This window comes from Alnus glutinosa, chromosome 3 (assembly GCF_958979055.1).
Source record: "Alnus glutinosa chromosome 3, dhAlnGlut1.1, whole genome shotgun sequence".
Classification (NCBI taxonomy): Eukaryota; Viridiplantae; Streptophyta; class Magnoliopsida; order Fagales; family Betulaceae; genus Alnus; species Alnus glutinosa.
The window spans coordinates 3,186,557-3,203,025 of NC_084888.1; the positions used below are offsets into that span (position 1 = coordinate 3,186,557).

At 37.5% G+C, this 16,469-nt stretch overlaps 3 protein-coding genes across 3 annotated transcripts; 1 reads left to right on the forward strand and 2 right to left on the reverse strand.

Moving 5' to 3' along the window:
- Nucleotides 1-2,105: 2,105 nt before the first annotated feature.
- Nucleotides 2,106-3,669, reverse strand: LOC133862633 (cyclin-D5-1-like). The gene is made up of 5 exons (XM_062298478.1): nucleotides 3,157-3,669; nucleotides 2,992-3,078; nucleotides 2,596-2,884; nucleotides 2,386-2,522; nucleotides 2,106-2,309 (listed from the first exon to the last, which is right to left on the reverse strand). Exons 1-5 carry the CDS (start codon nucleotides 3,667-3,669, stop codon nucleotides 2,106-2,108), a joined length of 1,230 nt encoding a protein of 409 aa, XP_062154462.1.
- Nucleotides 3,670-4,547: 878 nt separating this feature from the next.
- LOC133862661 (uncharacterized) lies at nucleotides 4,548-10,012 on the forward strand. The gene is made up of 5 exons (XM_062298506.1): nucleotides 4,548-5,668; nucleotides 6,079-6,540; nucleotides 6,642-7,709; nucleotides 7,814-7,994; nucleotides 8,855-10,012. The coding sequence occupies exons 1-5, from the start codon at nucleotides 4,577-4,579 to the stop codon at nucleotides 9,829-9,831; spliced, it is 3,780 nt and encodes a 1,259-aa protein (XP_062154490.1). The 5' UTR covers nucleotides 4,548-4,576; the 3' UTR covers nucleotides 9,832-10,012.
- Nucleotides 10,013-12,755: 2,743 nt separating this feature from the next.
- LOC133864774 (cyclin-D5-1-like) lies at nucleotides 12,756-14,876 on the reverse strand. Its single transcript, XM_062301187.1, has 5 exons — nucleotides 14,497-14,876; nucleotides 14,288-14,374; nucleotides 13,900-14,191; nucleotides 13,681-13,814; nucleotides 12,756-13,539 (listed from the first exon to the last, which is right to left on the reverse strand). The coding sequence occupies exons 1-5, from the start codon at nucleotides 14,782-14,784 to the stop codon at nucleotides 13,321-13,323; spliced, it is 1,020 nt and encodes a 339-aa protein (XP_062157171.1). The 5' UTR covers nucleotides 14,785-14,876; the 3' UTR covers nucleotides 12,756-13,320.
- Nucleotides 14,877-16,469: the final 1,593 nt, after the last annotated feature.

The window sequence follows — 16,469 nt, forward strand, 5'->3', positions numbered from 1 at the left end:
TAGTTTTTTTATTGGTCGCTCAGGTTTTTTGCATCAATGCTAAAAGTCAATAAGCTCCCGTCATTGCCCATTGTTTCTGCGTACTTTCATTCTTAAGTTCTTCTTGTTGCGGTGAAACCTTTGTTTGTTGTAATTTCATTTTCTATTGTCTTTAGTTTTTTTTTTCATGTATTAAAAAAAAAATTCTATAAAATGCTCGCTCGGAGCTTGTGATATAAATTATCTGCGACTTTTGGGCCTCCCTAGATTTGGGGCACCTGTGTGATGGTGATTTGATTGCATGTCATTCATGATTCATATGCTTTTCTCTTAGTCTTATTATATATATGAATGTTTAAACATTATCTTAGTCTATGGCAACATTATTCTATTACGTAAATTATGGACAGTTTTTTCGAAAATTGGGTTAGGGAACTTAAATTGACATTTGTTTGTGAAGCATGTAATTTTCACATGATTTTTTAATAAAATAAAATAGATATTTGAAACGAAATAATCATCCATTTATTTGATCACACACTATTTATTGAAATAACCATTCTTATATGAATGACTATTCTTTTAAATTGAGGAATATATATTCTTAGTAGAACAAAATGGACTTTCCCAAAAACCCATTATTTTTTATTTTTTTAAACCCAAAATTTATATATAAAAAATTCTTAATATTCTATGGGTAGGTGGTCACCCCAAGAAAACACAGGGGGCGATGCGATAGCACTAGAGGCAATCGTCGCTGTTAAATCGCATACTATTTATCTCAAAAGCTTACAAGAAGATCGTGTAAGAGATAACAGACTCCTAATTAGGGTCTTTGAGAGCTATCTCTAGGCTAATTTAGATGAACTTTATTGTTCAAGTCGTAGCGGATCCTCACATACCTTACAGCAGTAGCGAGGGAAGTGGTACTCCTTGCCCATTGAATTTAATCATTTAATTTATATTCTAACCCTCTTACTCATATGTGGACCCAAATAAGTGTATCCTTAATGATGAGCGGCCACCCCTAGTGTTCTATTAGGGTGACCAGCCACCCATGTTGTATGATGATTTATTTATTTATTGTTTTGGGTGAAAAAAAAAAGTGGTTTTTTTGGACAATAATTTATGGGGCATAGGTATTTTAGGAATTTTTATTCAATTCGAGTAAGAACATCGTATGTTGTTACTAAACAAAAGAATATGAATAATCATTCCATTCCACTTTTTGTATTTTTAATAATAAACATTTCTATTTTTAAATGAATTACTATTCTGTGTACCCAACGTACCTTTGAGATAGATAAAGAAAACTATAAAGACTTGAGAGTAGGGATGTAAACGAGCTGAGCTCGAGTGAGTAGTGCATGTCTAAGCTTGGCACATCTAAATTTATCACGAGCTTAAGCTTTTTTATCATGAGCTTGAGCCGCTCTCGAGCTTATTTATCATGAACTCATATGACGAGTTTTAAAAATTAAAAATTAAGCTCAACTTGACTCGAAAAAAGAAATACCAAACTTTTTGTGGTGAAAGTGATCCAGCTACCACTAGTTCCTAATCTTTATAATTTATATTATTATGAATTGTATACTTATGAGTTAGAATTTATGAATTATGTGATGTTATATGACTATAATTTATAGTTATAACAATATATATATATATATACACACGCACTTAATTATGTCATGTATGAATTGTTAAATCATATTATATAATTTACATGATTAGATTATATTTAATCATTAGTCATACAAAACAAGTGTTGTTGTCTTGTTGATATAAATGATGAATCATATATTTATTACATAATTTACATTATATAATGATCGAATCCTTGCGAGTAACTTTACTTCGTTTACAACCCTACGTGAGAGGAAGGAGGAGAGAGATCCAGAAATATCTCTTTTTATTCATTCAATTTCCTCATCTCTATCTTCTTGGTAGTGATCACGTACTGGCTAAAACTTCTGTTGGGTTTTTGAAAATGGAATCCTAATCAACTACAAATCGTACAATAGATGATAGACAACAGTACTGATGTCGACACCTACAAACCAATGTAATATCAATCAATCAATAAAAATAAATCAATCCATCTTTGTTAAGAAGATCAAATTCCGCTAACTATGACTGGCAGCTTCTCTTTTGATCTTGGTTGGCCGTAAGCCAAGTTTCCTCCTGATGCGAACAGCAAGTGGATGAGAAGAACTCTCAATGACACCTATTAAGCTTGAATGTATTGAGGAACTTCCTGGCGGCCTGGCTGTCTTAACTTTTCCCATCGCTATGTTCTCTATCATATAATAAGAGGAAAGCACATGTTCCTGTGAGCAATATCAAATAAGAATCAGAAAACTCACATTTCAAGATTCCCATTTCAATCCTATCAAGAAAACTCACATTTTCTATAGATCCCCATAATGAAATCACACCATTCATCTTGAGCTGGAATTGTTCTTTAGTTAATTGACCATCAATTGCTCTTAATACTGCAGACGCAGCTATAATAGATGGCCGATGATCCATTAAATTGACCTCTGCATCAAAGAACTCAACTTGAGAAGAAAACTCAGAAGTCATTTGAAGCCAATCTTTAACGGTATATATTACCTTTGATGGCAGCCATAATAAGTTCCACGGCTCTAGAGACCAATTCTCCCGGCGGTATAGCGACACCACAGAATTTATTGATGAAATAATGCAGATAATGAAAAGGAGTTACTGGAATCATTTTCCATTCGAATGCTTCAAGAACAATCAGCTCATTTTTCCAAGTCACCTCCCGCTCAAAATTGTAGCCTGACAGTTCTGATAGCCCCGTGATTTTCTTGTCCTCCATTTTTGCTGCCAAAGACAAACATGCTACGGCAAGCGATCGAATAGCCAAAAGCTCCCCATCCTATATATATATCAATAGCAATAACATCAAATTAATCATGACATAAATCTGGAAAAACATGAGAAACCCATTAATTAGCTAAAAAGATTTTAAGAATTTTTGCTTACATCAATGGGCAGCATTGAAAGGAAACGATCAAAATAAGTCACGCATATATAAGCTGTATGGTAAAGGAAACCATAGTATTCCCGAGCCTGTATCAAGAAAGTCAAACTTCAATATTATATTAACCAAAGAAAAGAAAACCAGGAGCTTTACTGAGAGCAACAAACCATGAAAATCCACTCAATGGATTCCAAGCGAGCATCCTCCAACCAACTTTGACTTTTGCTTGAGCAATGATCACAGGAAGATGTCACAAAACTTTTGGATATTCCGAATTCAGTACTACTCTCTCTCTGAACCAAGTTTTGAATATGCTCGTCTTCATCCCATGAAACAAAGCTTAGATTTAAGCCCATAAAGGTTTTTGCCTCGTATAACTCATTATTCAAGGAAGTTTGGACGCCTCCATGGCACAAGAGGTCCGGAGAAAGAAAAGTGTAAGAGTGATCACCCCTTCTTGTTCTTTCATCCATATTCAAGAAAGCTTCATCTTCATCACATAATAAGAAGCTAGAGGGAGGAAACGGCGTACCCGTTTCACCCATATTCAAGAAAGCTTTATCTTCATTACATAAGACGCTAAAGGGAGTAAACGGAGTACCCCTAGCTTCTCCTTCATTACATAAGACGCTAGTGGGAGTACTAAACGGAGTACCCGGCGTTCTTGTTGTTTCATCCATATACAAGTGCTAAATCCACGCTAGTAAGATTGAGAGAATCACAGAGAGAGAAGATGCAGGGGAAGCAGTGGTTTTAGTGGCGCCAAAATGTGCGGATGAGATACATAGAGGGGCGTTAATTAGCGGTTAGAGAGTATACAGTTGACGCCGTGGGTATATATATATATATATATATATAAATTATGTTATATTGCCGCTTTACGCTTGTGATATTTATTTATCAATCTTATCAGTTATCAATCCTCTCTAGAATTACTTGTGTGTGCTTTATCCATGCTATGCAGTATGCACACTATCCGACCATGCATGCGTACCGTCTCCGTTCTAATTATGAAATGCACCACTATCATCCAGGTACCATACAACTCACTTTAATTTATTCTGATATAATATGTTATGGAAATTGACACTTTGAGAAACCTATTAGTGAGATTATAATAAAACAAGTTGAGACACACTCTCATTAAACATATGGGTTTAGCAAATTATGTTATATCATACTTATGTAACATTGATCCGTATTGCAATGTGATTTTGCTAACTAGAAGTGCGATTTTAAATTAAATTACAGAAAATATATTGCTTGAGAGTGCATTTTTAAAAAAATTACAATTTAAAAAAAAATAATTTTTTACCTTTTTCACATTGCCGGTAAGAAAGTTCGTATGTGAAAAACACAATTTTAAAGACTAAAATTTTATTGAACGCTTAATTACATTTTTATTTGAATTGCAAATTCAAATAAACACTTTAACTCTTCTTTTTTCCCTCATTGGGCCGAGTTCACTTCGTAGCTCGGCCCGTCTCATATGCGGCGGTCCAACGAAACTCGCATCAATAAACCCCACTCGAAAATTCAAACCAAACGGTACCAATTCCAATTCCCTCTCTCAAATCACTTCCTCCCATGGAGAAGCGACTCCGTTCCTCCCTCAAATCCTCAGCCCAGGACTTCCTGTCCTCAGCCACAAAACTAAGCCTGAAATCCTCAAAACCCACTCTCAAAACCGTAATCCACAGCATCAACCCCAACTCAGACCTCTCTTCCTCTCTCCCTCTCTCTCTCAACCGCTCCATTTCTCGGTCCATCCAATCCTTCCAGAGCCCTGCTGACCCCTCAAACCCTAACCCTAAACATGACCCTTCGGAGTCCCCTCGCTCCCCTCCCACCAAGCGCCTTCGACGATCGTCCCGCCATTCCAAGACCCCGGTCGAGCTTGATTCGGAAAATTATGAGTCCGATCTCCGAGACGAGAAGAAGAAGCTTCTCCAAGGCCTTGAAGTTCTTGCATATATCGGGACTTTATGCGTCTCGCACCCGAAAAAGGCGTTCTCGCCGTCCGATTTGTTTCCTGGCGCTCGTGCATTGCACGATCGCATGATTCTCTTCGAGGACTCGGTTCTGTCATCGGAGATAGCGAGTTTGTGCGAGGAGTGGTGGAAGGGGGATTTTCCCGGGCGGGAGGCTCTGATTTCTCAGTCTCTGCCCTTCTTGCTGTCCAAGTCACTGACTTTGGAGAAGAAGGTCGATGTGCGTAGAGTGTATGCACTGCGCGAGGCGTTTACGCTGTTTGATTTCGAGGACGAGAGCATCGAGGACTTGAAACTCCTGTTGATCCGGTGCGTGATCTCGCCGGTGTTTTTGAAAACCGATGAGGGGCGGCGATTCGTGGCGTTTGCGTTTGGGCTGAGCAATCAGCTTGTGAAGGAAATGTTGGCGATGATTCGTTCTCAGATTCCGTTTGGGAGGAAATCGATGTTGGACGTGTACGGGGATATATTGTTTCGGGCGTGGAAGGCCTTGGAAGCGGATTCTAAGGAGGAGATTGAGAGTCGGTTTTTGCAGGGTTTAATTGAAGGAGCTATACATGCGAGCTCAGGAGCGCTTGCTGCCTCTATTAGGAGGGTTTTGGGAGGGTTTGTAAGTCAGCGGACAACGGAGGGGGTTGAGAAGCTTCTTTTTCGGCTTGCTGAGCCTGTGATATTTCGGTCTTTACAGGTACATTTGTCTGTGTTTTTAGCTAGTCTGTGATTATTGAAGGTTATTGTTAGTGAAATTGAATTGTCTATAATGGTGTACGGATGATAGTTTTTAGATATTTTTCTGCCATTGTTGTTATTTTCTGCGATCAAATGGGTATATTTTCTGTCAATGCAATAATTTTGTTGTGAGGTAGCCACAGGTCGTAGTTTCATAGTGGTGCGTCTTGCGTACTCCTTTTGCATTGTCTGTAGGATTAAATTTCTCAATGACAGTTAATATCAACTTGTGAATTATCTGATCTGGTTTTCATTATATTGGTGATCAGGGTGTCTAAATACCTCAATGGCATTCTAATATCAGTGGATGGTTTTGGATCAACTGGATCAGAGCAGTGTTTAATCATGCTGCATGTTTCTGTTTGACAGGTTGCAAATTCTAATGTTCGCGTAAATGCATTGCATTTACTTTTAGACATATTCCCTCTTGAAGATCCTGATTCCACAAAAGAGGTGAAAGATACGTTACTTGATAAACAGTTCTTTTTGTTGGAGAGATTACTTGCGGATGATTGTCCCGATGTAAGAGTAGTTGCGGTGGAAGGTTCTTGTCGCATCCTTCATCTGTTTTGGGAAATTATCCCTTCAGCATCCATTACAAAGATAATTACAAAAATTTTTGATGACATGTCACACGATATATGCTATGAGGTTAGGCACTCCACATTGAAGGGTATCATTTATTTGCTTGGCAATCCTCAATCTCATGAAATTCTTAAAGTGCTTCTACCAAGATTGGGGCATCTGATGCTGGATAATGTCTTCTCCATACGAGTTGCCGTAATAGATCTCCTCCTTTTAAGAGATCTTAGGAATTTTCAGTTTAATAAGGTACGGGGTATTCCCAAGATCAAACATCACAATGCAGTGGTTATATCTCATGCGTTTATCCATATTGGTTGGTTGATTTTGTGCTTTGTATTTCTCTGTAGGTGGTGGGGTTGGATGTCTTATTATCTACACTAGCAAATGATCAACCACTTGTTGCTCAGAAAATAACAAAACTGCTTATACCATCATACTTTCCCCCAAAAGTAGCTGTTGAAGAGGCATGCAATCGCTGCATTAGACTGATAACTAGGTCTCCTATGGCTGGAGCAAGGTTTTGTGAATTTGCCGCATCAGAAGGGGCATCTCTGAAGTCTCTCATGGAACTCATCAGAGTACTCATCAGCTTTGTCTTGTCACCTGATAAGCTAAGTGCATATCTGATTGAGGGTTTACTTGTTGCTAGTGCCTACCTCTGCAACAGCCTAGCAAGTGAGCCATGTTATAGAAATGCCCTCAAGGAGTTACTTGCCGGTGAAAAAGTGAAGTTCTTGTTTGGTGCAGCATCTACTGCCCGTGCTCAATCTTCTGTACTCGAAATTGTTTCCACCATTTCTCCAGATAATGTAGTTGAGCTTTTTGAAGAATGCATGGCCCTAGTCACTAATTGTAGTGGTATATCTGATAATGTGGAAAGGCAAGCTGAAGTGAGGTCTGCCCACAAGTTGTTCCTATCTTGTGAGGGATTTGATGATATGTTTGAAGCTCTAACAGTGCGTTTGCAGAAAACTGCCTATCGTTGCCATATAAAATTTGGAACTGAAAGACCAAAGAACAGTGTTTTCTCTGGAAAAAGGAAGAAATCTAAGTCCTCCAGCAAAATTTCAGCGAAGTGGAAACATGTCAATGGAAAAAGACCTTCCAGTTTTGTGGAGGATTATTCCATTGCTGTAGGAATATCCTGGCAAATCACGGACTTGTTAATGTCTGAGAACTCTCGTGAGGCTGTATTGCAGTCTAAAACTTTAGAACTGTCATTTCTTGCTTTAAAGATCATCTCCGAAGTCAGCATTGTGCAGTGCATTCATTGTGAATACATGGACGTACATCCCATTCTGGCATATACAAGTCTTGCTCTGCATATGACACTTCAAAATGTTAGCATAAATAGTACAAAAGATTATGGTACTGAGGAGAATAATAGGGCTAATTCCTCAAGATCACTTCTGGAGGCAAGTGTTTTTTCTTTTCTTTTTTTTAATGTTTTCAATCCTGGTTTTTGATACTGAGGAGTATGATGTCACTAATGGGCTCCCAACTCCATTTTCTATTTTAGCTGACAGTGTTGGAACAGACAGTGCATCACATGCTTAACTGTACAGAGAAGCTACTTGGAGCAGATGACTTGTCCAGCAAGTCTCCCTCAGAATTTGAGCACGCTAACCATAAGACAGCCACTTGTCGTGGACAACAATTCAGAGAACCTCAAGCAGATGCCTCTAGTCCAAGTAACAGTGGTAAGTATCCGACTCGGAGTGTAGTGCACAAATTGCACAGATTAGATACACTTATGCACAGACACAAGTTGGGTTGTTGGTTCTATCATATGACGTGATGAGAAGTAATTTTGACACTTCCTTCTGGTGAGATAGAGCTGGATGTCCGAATAACATGATATGGTATATACAAATTGGATTAGAAATTTTATTTCATAACAGAAAAGTAGTGATATGCACTTACTCCTTATAATGCAAGTGTTCTGCACATGCCATCCCTGCTTGGTCTATGATGGCCAATCACTGGTTTTCTCCCAACCACAGGATTCTGTGGTCCAAACCTTCGTAATTACCAGTAAGATTTGAGTCTAGAGAATCAATGAGGATGTTTCTAGTTTTGGTTTTCACAATCAGGAGAATGGCTATGATAGTGATTGACTGCATTTCTGCATTAAGAATTCAGTCTCCTCTTAACTTTTTTGTGTGTTAATCTGTCTGTGGTTGCACATTTGTCTTTCTGGGGCAAAGATTTGAATCCAAGTGTTTCTTTGTAGTTTTAGTCAATACTCCAGAAAATAATTTTTTTGAAACATTTTGTTCATTCTACTTGACAATAACTAACTGCGACTCTTCTATAGTTAAGGTAGGAAATGTTCATTGTAGTTCTACCACATTTGCCAACTTGGCAGTTACTTTGTTAACATTCCAGTCTTTCTGGAAAGCTGTAAATTTATTAAACAATGGTGACTTCATAAGAATATTTTAATTTTCACCTGCATGTGCACTATGTTTCTCGATAAAATAAAACCGATGTTTAATTGCATCATGTTAGTGATGTCTAATATCTCCAAGTGACTAATCATTTTGTAATTTTCATATAGGATCTTTTTGTGCTGAACAAAAAAGAGTATCAATTGAGATGAAGATGCTTACCGCAATTCTCAAGCTCGTTGTTGATGCCTCTATGATGGGCTTTCTGTCTCACTATTATGGACAGTTCTTAAAGTTCACGTTGGGATATGTGCAATACATCATCTCTGCTTTAGGGCGACAATCTCATGACCAATTTCAGTTTAAGGAGGATGATTTGAAAGATATATTTGTCTGTCTGAAGAGCTCCTTCACCTATGCAGCCAAGTTACTTAATTTAGTTCACAGAGATGTTAGCGAAGCTTCACTACTTCCTCTGGAAGCTTTTGATCTTGCCAACAATTTGCTTGATCTAATCACCTCGATTGAATTATACTTGGGCTCTGCTTATGCCGCGCGTCTTGTTACAGTAGGAAAGCCTTGGCTCCCTGATTTGATTCTGGCATTAGGATCTGGGCACATACTGAAACCGGCTCAAAGAGAAGGGAAGCATTTTCATGTACTTGATCGCATTAAACTCCGTTTTCCATCATGGCTCTTGATTTTAGCGAAGACTGAGCTTAGTGAAATAAGTGAAGTTAGCCCGCAAGAGGATGATGGCAGAGATTCTGAATCCAAGGAGTTTCCAGTGTTCAAGAAGCTTCTGGGAATGATAGTTACCTTGTTGAAAGGAAATCCCAACATACTGGATGCAGTTGGGGTGATATTCCTAACTGGCTCAGTAGTTGGGCTCGAAAGGAAGGACTTTGGGTTGGTACTGGGACTTGTACACTTTGTATGCCTGAAGTTATTTAGACAAGATGATAGAGAGTGGGGTAATATGATGTTGGCTTCTCTTCAAGACATCTACCCTCAAATACAGAGAGAAATAGAAGAAGAAAATGATGAAGATGAAAGGCAGCAATTGCATAGTTTCAAGGAGTTGCTTGAACCTGTTTGGATGTATCACATTTATGAAACAGGGAAGGTTTCTATGATGGAAGAATAGACTTTTTCTTTTTCTTTTTTCGGTTACAAATTTGAATTCTAATTTCCTTGAGGAGAATGTATGTACTGATGCGGCGGGAAAATAAAAAAACTCAGGAAAGCCCCAGTTGGCCACCAGTCGATCCAAGTTGGTTAGAGACATCTTGCAATCTGGAATCATTCAGACATGTTGCAATCTAAAATCAAACGGCCATAATGTTGAATAAACTTTAGGTTTAAATACATTTTTAGTACCTAAGTTTTAAAAATTTTATTTTTTGATATCTGAGTTTCAATTCGTATCACAGATGGTACCTCGATTGTGGAAAAAGACCAAATTAGTATCCCAATCAAATTTTTCGTTCAAAAATTAATGGTCTGTCAGGTGTCAACCCCTGAGAGTTGACACGTGTTTTGGTATAAAAAAATAAAAACTTTTTAAAAATTAATTTAAAAAATAAAAATAAAAATATATATTAAAAACTTAAAAAAATTGAAAAAAAAAAAAAAAGAAAGAAAAAGAAAAGGGGTGGCTCAGCCATCCCTTAGCCACCATGAGGGTGGCTGGCCACCCCATTTTGGCCAAGAGGATGGTTGACTGGTCTAAGGTGGCCGAACCATTCTATGGCAAAAAAATAAAAATAAAAAAGTAAAAAATGTTCAAAGGTTTTGGTCCTTGGACTCCCAAAGGCCACGAAGTGGTTGAAAAAAAAAAAAAAAAGACGGCCTTGGGGGTAGCCAAACCACCCCTGTGGCCCTTGGGGGTGGTTCAATCACTCCCAATGGCCAAAACTCTTGAACAAATTTTACCCCAGACTACTCAAGAGATTTTCTTTTCTTTTTTCATTTTTTTTTTTTATGTTTTTAATATATATATATATATTTTTAATTAAACACGTGTCAACCCTGCAGAATGTTAGTTTTTCGACGAAAAACTTGATTGAGGTACTAATTTGATCTTTTCCCAAAACTAAAGTACCATATGTGATGCGAATTAAAACTCAGTACGAAAAAATAAAGTTTTCAAAACTCAGGTATTAAAAACGTATTTAACCTTAAACTTTAATGCGAATAGATGCACAAAAATTGCTTCCCTTCGTACAAGTAATTCTAGAGATAGTTCATAAGATTGATAAACTTCCGCTTGAGGAGTAGAGCGATATGGTGAGTAGGAAAAGATTAAGTCCCACATTTGAATATCACAAGTATAAATTGTCAATATAACATAATTTGACCCAAACTCATTAGGCTCTTTTGAGTTGGGTTTTACCCCCAACATATTATATTATAATCTCACTAAAAGTTTCCTCAAAGTGTCAATCTTTCTAATAATATAGTTACTATGATATACCTCAAATTAAATGAAAACTAAATGCATTCTGAGGTCAGTATTATTTTTGGTCCCTCCTAACAAAATGTGTTCTCAAAACATTGTTATCCAATTTCATCCCTCCCTTACTCAAGCCAAATAAATTGTGTGATGACAAAAAAAAAGTTCCTCCTGTTTGATGTGGATGGTAACGTGGTCCAACAACTCTGCTCATTTCAGTGTATTCAATGGACTATTATAGGAGTAACATCACGCACGAGTGATAACATTCCAAATTTGATGGTCAGATGACAACCAAGCCATTCATATTGATGTTGTCACCATTAATTGAGGAGCAATGCTACACATTTCAAAAAATTTCTCCAAAATTTGGTTCTCAAATAATATGTCACAATCTCGTGTGATTTATTATTTTGGAAAATCGGGAACAAAATTTTGGAAAGTCTAGCATTTCTCTTAATTGAGACATCCCCAATTGCATTCATCCTCTTGCAACATTTTGTTAATCACAGTAATATTAAGCATGCATGTTACATCACTCGGTTGCTTATATGGTCGTCCTCTTACCTCTGAATTTGAGCTTGATTAGCATTTTTATGATTTTACTACATCAATGAATGGCATTCTGTTAGTACATAAATTTAAAATAGAAAAATAAATGATTTTAAGGTGCGTTATAAGTATGATTGTGTTTTCTACAAAACGGAACCAAATCAGAACACTCTTCGCCAGTATCTCTGGCAATCTTTCGATCTATCTTTATTTTTCCTCTTACAGGCATTCTTGGTCTGAGATTGATCGTGCGATGAACTGCATTATCACTTTGAATCTTCATTTGAAACAATGATAGACCATACATCAAAAGAAAAGAACTACAAATGCATAGTCTAGCATATAAATAGCTGGATTTTTTTCATCCATTGATCAGTTTGATTCAGCTTCCCTGGAGATATTTGGTTACAAAGCACCAATTATCCTGCATTTTAGTGAAGAGTGAAGTCGGCAGGGTAATTGCTGTAAACTAAAATACAAGGTTGTACGATGCCAGACTAGATACCTATAGTCCCCCATGAGGGCATGTGGAGGAGTGGAGCCTCTGACACCATTTTTGCCATGAATCTCATGCCCCATATTCCCCCCACCCTACCCCAGAACAAGGGTCTCTAACTTCATGATGATAGAACATGGGTCCTACTACATCAATGAAGGGAACGAAATTGCAGCATTCACAATTTGTTGTTGAAAACAATGGCCTAGTGAGCATTAGCAATTTCAAGAAAAAAGTTGCATCTAATGAGAACATTGATGTTTTTCGATAGGTTATTCAGGATATTTTTTGGTCACAACCTTTATAGGATAATATATATATATATTTGATTTAGGGCACTTAAACATATTTTGTTGGTTTATTTTTCATATTTGATTTCCAATAAGTATACTTGGGAGTTTCATGACCCAAAAAAACAGTGCAAACTAACAGTAAAAGGGAAGCTTCCCACTCATGGAAAGGAACCTCCAACATTCTAAGCAAATATAATCACATTCACCTTTATATACTTTTCAATGGCCCAAATGCAACACAGATGTATCAAATCAAGCAAAAACAATTCCTCATTCCTTATGGCTTTCAGCCTTTTGAAAGACATAGGGAGCATCCCAAGCCCCTCATCAAAAGGTATAGTGGCAAGTGATGTATGCAAAAATAAGTATTTCCTGTCATATGACAAAAAAGGGAGGAAAAAAAAAAGAAATACAAAAAATTGAAAAAGTGGGTAAGAAAGTGGTAACATTCAAGAAAGCAAACACTACTAAGAATCACTATAGACAAACAGTCTTCAATGGCCTCCTGGCACTCTCTTGGCCTTCACTTCATCCTTGATGCCTTTTGAACACTCAGTCAGTTTCTTACTTCTTACTGTAGGCTAAAGCTATCTCTTTTTATTTATTTACTTTCGCTTTTCTCTATCTTCTTGGTTGTCACTGGCTGAAGCTTTTGTTGGGTTTTTGAAAATGGAATCCCAATCATCAGCTCCAAGTCATACCATGGGATTGATGGTAGATGACACTCATGAAACCTATAAACCAATCTAATATCAAGAATCAACTCTCAGTCAAAAAGACCCTATAATGCATTTAATAAACACAAATAAATCTCTGCTATGAAGATCAAATTTCTGCTAACTATGCCCGGTGGCTTCTCTTTACTGGGCAAGTTCTATCACTGTCTGTGAAAGTAAGTCTTCTCTTTGCTCCAGCAGCAATGGTCGAAGAAGGATTCTCAATAACATCAATTGAGCTTGAAGGCATTGATGATAAATTCTGGGAAACTACTGACTTGGGTGTCTTCACTTTTCCCATCTCTATGTTCTGCATTATATTGTAACAGGCAAATATATGTTCCTGTGTGCAATATAAAATATAAATCAGCTTAAAGAATCACACTTGTTTGGTGCTCTAATTCAAAATTTTAAGATATCCATTTTCAATGCACAAGATCAGCTACATTGAGTGGAAAAAATTAGTACTAACAAGGAAACTCACATTTTCTAGATACCCCCACAATGAGAATACACTCATCTTGAGCTCCAATTCTTTCTTGGTGAATTGATCATCAATTGATACTAAGACTGCTGCTGCAGCTATGGCAGAAGGACGATGATCCATTAAATTGATCTCTGCATCAAATAATTCAACTTGATAAGAAAACATAGAAAACTCACAAACCAGTTTGGAGCCAATCTTTAATGCCGTTGATTTTACCTCTTGTGATGGCCACAATAAGTTCCACAGCTCTAGAGACCAATCCTTTCGGTCTAGATTTACCACAGAATTTATTGATGAAATAATGCAGATAAGCAAAAGGAGTTATTGACCCCAATTTCCAGTTCAAAGTTTTCATGACCAATAGCTCCATTTTCTTAATCATCCTGTTCTCAAAATTGATTTCTTCCATCCGATATTCCGATAGGGCCGGCACTTTACACTCCTCCATCTTCGCTGCCAAAGACAAACATGCCACGGATAACAATCGAATAGTCCAAAGTTTCTCACCCTGCATCAACAACAACAACGTACATCCGACCACCATTACATAAACTTGGAAAACAGGGAAAACCCATTAACCAAAAGATCAAGAAATTTGCTTTACATCAATGTATCGCGCTGAAAGAAAGCGATCAAAGTAAGTCACGCATACATAAGCTGTATGGAATTGGAAACCAAAGATTGCCCGAGCCTGAATCAAGAAACACAAATTAAACTAACTTCAAGAGCTGGTTCAATATTAATAAAAGAATTAAAACCGCTATAAATCCAAAAATCCAAAAAAAAAAAAAAGCTTTACTGAGAGAAACAAACATTGAAAATCCACTCAATGGCATCCAAGCGAGCACCCTTCAACCAGCTTCGGCTTGTGCTTGAGCAATCACACGAGGATGATACACAGCTTTTGGATCCAAAACCAATAGCAGTCTCTCTCTGAACCAAGTTCTTGATATACTCATCTTCGTTCTCTGAAACAAAACATGAGTCTAAGTCCATGCAGGTTTTTACCTCGCCCAAGAACTCTTCACTCAAGAAAACTTCGTCTTCATTGCACAAGAGGGAAGAGGGAGAGAACAAAGTGGCAGAGACAGAGTCCCCCATTCTTGCTATTTCATGTATATTCAAGAAAATCGCACAGAAACCATATCTGGGTACTTGTAGGATTTAAGTGCTAAATCCACGTTAATAAGATTGTGAGAGATAAGAGTAGCGGTTTTTGTGCCGCCAAAATGAGCGGATGAGATATAGAGGGGCGTTACGTTAATTAGCGGTTGGAGATCGTATATGGTGTACGCTCTGCGTAATATATACAAGTAGAGCCCCCAGGCAAAATGGAGTATTAATTGCTATTTAAGCATTTGATTATGATATTTTATTGAGTAATTCTATATAGCAGGTTGTTATTCCGCGTTTATTAAACTAAAAATTATTATTATTATTATTATTATTATTATTATTATTATATAAGTGTTTATTTAAAGGCTGATTTTTGTTGTCACATTATATGAATGACAACAATCAAGTAAAGGTACATTTGACATTTTGATTTCGTAGATTAAAAAACACTATTTTAAACCAAATCGCATAAAATATATTTTTTGAGATTGTACTTTAAAAAAATTGTTATTTGAAAACGTAAAAAATCTAAATTTTCAAATCGCAAGCAAATTGGTACTTTTTTGAAAACGCACAATTTTAAAAAATAAATTGTGATTTTGCTAAACACTTAACCACATTTTTAAAGTCCCGATCAAAAGAGTCCAGAGAAAAAAAAAAAAAAAAAAAGAGAGAGAAAGAGAGAGAGAGAGTCTATAGAGAGAGCTGTTCGGCCGGAGGAGGGAGGTTGCCTCCCTCCTCCTGGCTGTGTGTTTTGCCTCCCTCTCAGCCTTTGAGCTGTAGAGGTTTTTGTTTCCCCTGATAAAACCGGTAGTGGTTGATCTTCTCCTAGCTCTTCTGGGCTATGGTGATTTGTGTGTTTCTTGTTTTCTTTGTTTTTCTTTCTTCTGGTTTCTGGCAGGGAGATTCAACTCAAGGAGTCCAGTTTGGGGAGTGGCCGGCCTCCTGTGTCGTCGACGGTGTATTTTTTGGCCGGATTTTAAGTGTTTTCTCCTCGGTTTTTGAAGCCAAATCTACGCACATCTGTCAACTTCTGCTAAACACGTGCCACCCAGCAATGTTCCCCGTCGTCTTCCGCCCCTACTGCCGGAAGCATCGGCAGCGTGGATCACTGGAGCTCGGCGCGTGGTCCTCACGTGCCAGAGAGTCTTTGCTTTCTGACTACGCGTGAAGACCACATTCCGCCTTTTTAAGACGTGCTTAGCAACGCCTGAGGTCTACGGTATCGAATCTGATGTTGGGTACCTCTGGTGTCGGCGCGTGTAGACACCCTAGCGAAGTTTGGCCATTTTTCCACTGCCGGCGTCTTGTATTTGGGTTTTCTGCCATTGTGTTGTGTATTCCTTTATTTCTTCAGTACAATTTGTCTTTGTACTGCTTAAATTTTACTTGAATTTTTATTGGTTAAATAGATCGACCCTCTTTTTAGTTTGAGAGTGTGCGTTAATGTAAAGAGAGGCTCAAATGTAATTCCTGTAAGGTTTGAGTTTCTGCTAAGGCAGCTGTTTTTTAAGTCAGATCATTCTGGCTTAGAGTTGTAGGAGTCTTGTACCTCCTTCTCATGTAAGCCTCCGGGCCCTTTTTTTTTAGCAATATATTGGGTAGCACATGCTATTTTGTTCGACAAATAAAAAAAAAAAAAAAAAAAAAGAAACAAATCACATTTTTAA

Excerpts from the sequence above, each read along its gene's own strand:
- LOC133862633 (XM_062298478.1), bottom strand. The coding sequence starts at position 3,669 with ATGGATGAAACAACAAGAACGCCGGGTACTCCGTTTAGTACTCCCACT. Across the intron at positions 3,079-3,156 it reads CCATTGAGTGGATTTTCATG|GCTCGGGAATACTATGGTTT; the intron begins GTTTGTTGCTCT and ends TTCTTGATACAG. Across the intron at positions 2,310-2,385 it reads TATGGGGATCTATAGAAAAT|GAACATGTGCTTTCCTCTTA; the intron begins GTGAGTTTTCTT and ends TATTGCTCACAG.
- LOC133862661 (XM_062298506.1), top strand. The coding sequence starts at position 4,577 with ATGGAGAAGCGACTCCGTTCCTCCCTCAAATCCTCAGCCCAGGACTTC. Across the intron at positions 5,669-6,078 it reads TGATATTTCGGTCTTTACAG|GTTGCAAATTCTAATGTTCG; the intron begins GTACATTTGTCT and ends TCTGTTTGACAG. Across the intron at positions 7,995-8,854 it reads CTCTAGTCCAAGTAACAGTG|GATCTTTTTGTGCTGAACAA; the intron begins GTAAGTATCCGA and ends ATTTTCATATAG.
- LOC133864774 (XM_062301187.1), bottom strand. The coding sequence starts at position 14,784 with ATGGGGGACTCTGTCTCTGCCACTTTGTTCTCTCCCTCTTCCCTCTTG. Across the intron at positions 14,375-14,496 it reads CCATTGAGTGGATTTTCAAT|GCTCGGGCAATCTTTGGTTT; the intron begins GTTTGTTTCTCT and ends TTCTTGATTCAG. Across the intron at positions 14,192-14,287 it reads TTTCAGCGCGATACATTGAT|GGTGAGAAACTTTGGACTAT; the intron begins GTAAAGCAAATT and ends TTGTTGATGCAG.